Source organism: Lolium rigidum, chromosome 6 (assembly GCF_022539505.1).
Source record: "Lolium rigidum isolate FL_2022 chromosome 6, APGP_CSIRO_Lrig_0.1, whole genome shotgun sequence".
NCBI classification, from domain to species: Eukaryota; Viridiplantae; Streptophyta; class Magnoliopsida; order Poales; family Poaceae; genus Lolium; species Lolium rigidum.
The window spans coordinates 12,231,365-12,236,463 of NC_061513.1; the positions used below are offsets into that span (position 1 = coordinate 12,231,365).

The 5,099-nt window shown below is 49.7% G+C and overlaps 1 protein-coding gene across 1 annotated transcript; it reads left to right on the forward strand.

Annotated features, from left to right (window-relative positions):
* The first annotated feature begins 587 nt into the window (after nucleotides 1-587).
* On the forward strand, nucleotides 588-3,716 carry LOC124660823 (receptor-like cytoplasmic kinase 176). The gene is made up of 6 exons (XM_047198663.1): nucleotides 588-670; nucleotides 931-1,265; nucleotides 1,403-1,538; nucleotides 1,653-1,795; nucleotides 1,900-2,023; nucleotides 3,153-3,716. The coding sequence occupies exons 1-6, from the start codon at nucleotides 604-606 to the stop codon at nucleotides 3,611-3,613; spliced, it is 1,266 nt and encodes a 421-aa protein (XP_047054619.1). The 5' UTR covers nucleotides 588-603; the 3' UTR covers nucleotides 3,614-3,716.
* Nucleotides 3,717-5,099: the final 1,383 nt, after the last annotated feature.

Genomic DNA, 5,099 nt, shown 5'->3' on the forward strand with positions numbered 1-5,099 from the left:
CGCGTAAATTGACCACCACGTCAGCTAATTACTCCGCTCACCAACTGACACAACAAGAGCTAATCGTCTGCCTGAAGCAACACCGTCCATCCGATCGGCATCTAACGGCCTGCACCGACCCCCAGCCCATCACGCCACGTCCACTGACAGCCGGGGCCCACATGAGCACCGGCCCCGCGTGTCAGCGGACGGAAGGATCGGCTTCGAAGCTTCCGGTATAAATCCCGAGGGGGAAGAAAAGCTCTCTTGAAGAGAAGAGAAGAGAACGCACCAACCTTCTCCCTCCCCGCCCGCCCGCCCGCCATTAATGCCCCCAGCTTCCTCCTCCTCCTACTGGGGCAAGTGGTGAGGCAGAAAGAAACGGTGCGGAAAAGGTCAGCCTCCATTCCCGTGATCGGCCGACCAAGACGACGGATAAAGGCGGAGAAGGAGGAGCTAGCTAGTACTCCGTCCGTAGTATATATCGAGCTTCCTCGGACGGGGCGGAAGGGGTGTCAGTTTCAGTCGAGCTCGTCCCGTACCTCGACCTCGCCTTCAACTCAGGGGGCTCCATCGACCTCCTTCCTGTCTTGGGAGCTCGACCTATATCGATCGCCGGCCGCCATGGGGAACTGCTTCGGGAGCAGGATCATCAGCTCCGACACCAGCTCCGCCTCCCCTTCTACTTCAGGTACGCCGGCGCGATCAGCACGCCTCCTTCTTCCTACCGCAGCACAGGCTGCTGTGTTCCCTTCCTGACACCATTTCCTCGCGTAGTTTTGGATTCTTGCACCACCAAACAAACACCTTTTCGGATTAGTCGTCTTCATCCGTAAAGTTGTTGTTTCTTCGTCCCCAAGGAGGAAAATTCAGACTTTTCTTCGATGTTTTCACCCGGCTCTGTTCTTCCCGGTCATAACCTAACCGAATCTGCCGTCGACGTTTGATCAGGGTGGAGATGGAGGAAGAAGGGCGCCGGTGGCCTCAGCGCCTCGAGCAGCCGGGTCTCGTCGTCGCCGTCCACAACCACGGTGCCCCCGACACCTAAGAGGAGCGAGGGCGAGATCCTGCAGTCGGCCAACGTCAAGAGCTTCGCCTTCACGGAGCTGCGCACGGCCACCCGGAACTTCCGCCCCGACAGCGTGCTCGGCGAGGGCGGCTTCGGTTCCGTCTTCAAGGGCTGGGTCGACGAGACCACCTTCGCGCCCGCCAGGCCCGGCACCGGCATGGTCATCGCCGTCAAGAAGCTCAACCAGGAGGGATTCCAGGGACACCGCGAGTGGCTGGTCAGTGCTCTGCTCTCTACCATTCTTCCCTTTTCTGCATGTCTACATTCAGAATCGATCTGTTAACTGAATCTTCTGAATCAGTTCTTACTGAGTATGTTCTCCTTTCTTATTCTGTCTCTGAATCTCATGTGCAGGCTGAAGTGAACTATCTGGGGCAATTGTCGCACCCGAACCTGGTGAGGCTCGTAGGGTACTGCCTCGAGGACGAGCAGCGCCTCCTCGTCTACGAGTTCATGCCGAGAGGGAGCCTGGAGAACCATCTTTTCAGAAGTAAGTTACCAACCAACCTTGACATCTTTCCGTCGGTCAGTTAATCCCACTTCGTCGAACCACTGAGAATGTGATGATGATGATGTTAACAAGTTTGTATGAATGATCATGCAGGAGGCTCCTATTTCCAGCCATTGTCATGGAACCTGAGGATGAAGGTCGCGCTCGGGGCGGCCAAGGGCCTCGCCTTCCTCCACAGCGACAAGGCCAAGGTCATCTACCGCGATTTCAAGACGTCCAATGTCCTTCTCGATTCGGTATGTTCCCCTGTTTTTTTGCCTTCTAATTTGGTTGATAAGATAAAAATGTTCAGTCACTTGTTGATGCTAATTAAATGTGTGATCCATGGATGGAATTGCAGAACTACAATGCCAAGTTGTCCGATTTTGGGTTGGCAAAGGATGGGCCGACCGGTGACAAGAGCCACGTCTCCACAAGGGTCATGGGCACACATGGATATGCTGCCCCTGAATACCTCGCTACAGGTATATTCAATGAAATGATAACATAGTTTTATTTGTTTTTCGAATCCATCATAGATACAGCATATAATTTGGTATTGCTGGAACACTTCCAGTATTGTTCTAGTACCAATTATTATTAGCATGTGGGAGATACTAAAAATGTGATGAGCTTTTGAGAGTGATAGTTTGCTTCTCAGGGTCCAACTATTGTTATTGGATCACACGAGGTTGCTTCCTACCAATAAAAGTCGCCTAACCCGGTTTGTCAGCTTGTGTGTGTCCATAAGCACCATGAGAAGCAGTAAAGAACACTACTCTTGAGAATTCTTTTGGGTGTTGAGGAGGTCATATTAGTTAGGTAGGTGTGCAGCACATACAGCTGGTCCGGTTTTGTCATGGTTTCAGACCTAACTTGACTGGACCCCTTGAGCACATGTGTGTGCTAGGCCAGATTAACTAATTAGGTATCACCGCCATCTACATACTAAATGTGCAAGCTCTGTTTAGTTTAGAGGAATAGCAGGTGATCACTGATCAGTCTGCAAAAGAATAGATATAATCTTTGGAGCTTAGATAAGTGTGCATGCACTTGTGCCAGCAGGTCAACAATGGCAGTACCACTTGTTCTTCCAGTCTAGTGGTTCCTAGGTAGGCATGAGCTGTGTACTAGTGTAATCACCACCATATGATATTATTGGTACGATTGCACTACGCTAATCCATTTTGGGTTATATCATAGTAATCTAATTTAGTTTAAGGGAATAGCAGGTGTGGAGTCCATAAAAGATTAAGAGATACAGTACCAGATTGGTGTGTATGGTTGCACTTGTGCCAACAGGTCAACAATGGTGGCATGTACTTGTTCTCCTAGTTTAGTGGTTCCTAGGCAGGGATGAGCTGTTGTGTGTAATCCCCATACAATATATTGTTAGTGATACACTAGACTAATCCATGTTGGGTCTATATCTAATCTTAATCCGTTTAAACCGGATCACTGTCTGTTCCTCATCATCTGCCCACATGAAACAAAAACTTGATGCCAGTGGAATCTGAAACCGCTGCCAATGGATTGGATGAAGTATCTACTAGGAATAAAATAAGTTATTTTCAGAATCGTGTCTGAACCTTCTCTGAATTGCTGGATGTGCAGGGCATCTGACGGCGAAGAGCGACGTGTACAGCTTCGGCGTGGTGCTGCTGGAGATGCTGTCGGGGCGGCGCGCGCTGGACAAGAACCGGCCCTCGGGTGAGCACAACCTGGTGGAGTGGGCGCGGCCGTACCTGACGAGCAAGCGCCGGATCTTCCGCATCCTCGACGCGCGCCTCGGCGGGCAGTACTCGCTCGCCGGCGCGCAGAAGGCGGCGGCGCTCGCGCTGCGGTGCCTGTCCGGGGACTGCAGGGTCCGGCCCGGGATGGATCAGGTGGTGGCCGCGCTCGAGCAGCTGCAGGACGCCAAGGACGCCGCGGGGTCGGGGGCGGAGCAGGGGAAGGTCGGTGGTGCTGGCGGGTTCGTCAGGATGCGCGGCGTCGTGGGCGGGAGCGGGCGGCAGCAGCGGCCGGAGCCGGCGGCGAGGCGGCATTATCCGAGGGCGTCGCCGCTGCCTGAGTGAGCGGTGGCATCGTCTTGATCGATGGATTGTTGTAAAAAAGGCAGGATTATCCTGATGTTAATCTAGTTTCTGAATGTTAATCTAGTGCTTCTTGCTTCAGGTCTCTGCCATTTTTGATTGATCCTTTAGTTAGCCAGGTGTGGTAAGATGATCGGTCGAGCTTTTTTGTTCCGATGAGGCATGTCGTCGTCTAGCCCGCTGAGTTCCCGCCCGCGAGAAATGAGCTGGAAAATAACATGCAAAAATTAGTGGCTTTTTACTTTGAAGGCTGAAGGGATCGATGTGTGGGGAATCAGTGAGCTGAACTTTTACTCTTTTCTCATGATCTTTGATGGCGTGTGCTTGATGGAAGATGTTGGAAAACCCCAAGAGTAAGGTATGATGAGTAGAGCAGCAAGTTTTTCCTCAGTAAAAAACCAAGGTTTAATCGACCAGTACGAGAAAGACGTGACTTCTGAAGGTATTGCTAGCTGACTAGTGGCAGGGCGCACTACCTGCGTCAGCAACAAAGTGGAACCTGCACACAACATAACCAAAATACTTTGCCCCAATTACAGTGAGGTTATCAATCTCACCGATTTTGCTTGAACATAAAGGATTAAATGTATCGAGTGGAAGGAGATGTTTGCGATAATAAAAGAGAACGAAGCTTACGAGTATGTAAATAGAGCAGGATTGCGAGTGGTTGAATTTATCGAGTATAAAGGAAAGGACCGGGGTCTACGAGTTCACTAGAGGTGTCTCTCCATAAAGATAAATAACATGTTGGATGAACAAATTACAGCTGGGCAAATGACAGAATATCGACCATACATGATAAGATGATTACTATAAGATTTTGGGCATTACAACATAATACATAGACCTAACTGCGTCTATGACTAATAATCTACCTTCTGGTTATCGTCCGAACCCTTCCAGTATTAAGTTGTAAGCAATAGATTATCGCATTAAACAATGTGTGTAAAGTAAACAATAGAACTACCCTTGGATAAAACATTATTGTTTTCTCCCTAGTAGCAACAACACATCAACAATCTTAGAAGTTATTGTCACTCTTCTAGAAAACTAGAGGCATATATGAACCTACTATCGAGCATAAATACCCCCTCTTGGAGTCACAAGCATCTACTTGGCTAGAGTATCTACTAGCAATGGAGAGCATGCAAGATCACAAATAACATATGACAAGAACATATAATCGATCTCAACATAGTATTCAATATTCATCGGTCCAGCAAACACAACATGTAGCATTACATAAAAATGATCTTGATCATGTAGGGCAGCTCACAAGATCTAAACATGGGGCACGAGTTGGAGAAGACAACCATCTAGCTACTGCCATGGATTCATAGTCTAGGGATAAACTACTCACGCATCACTTCGGAGGCGGGCATGGCGATGTAGATGCCTCCGACGATGATTTCCCCCTCCGGCAGGGTGCCGGGAAGAACTTCAGAACCCTCCCGACATGGGTTCTGCA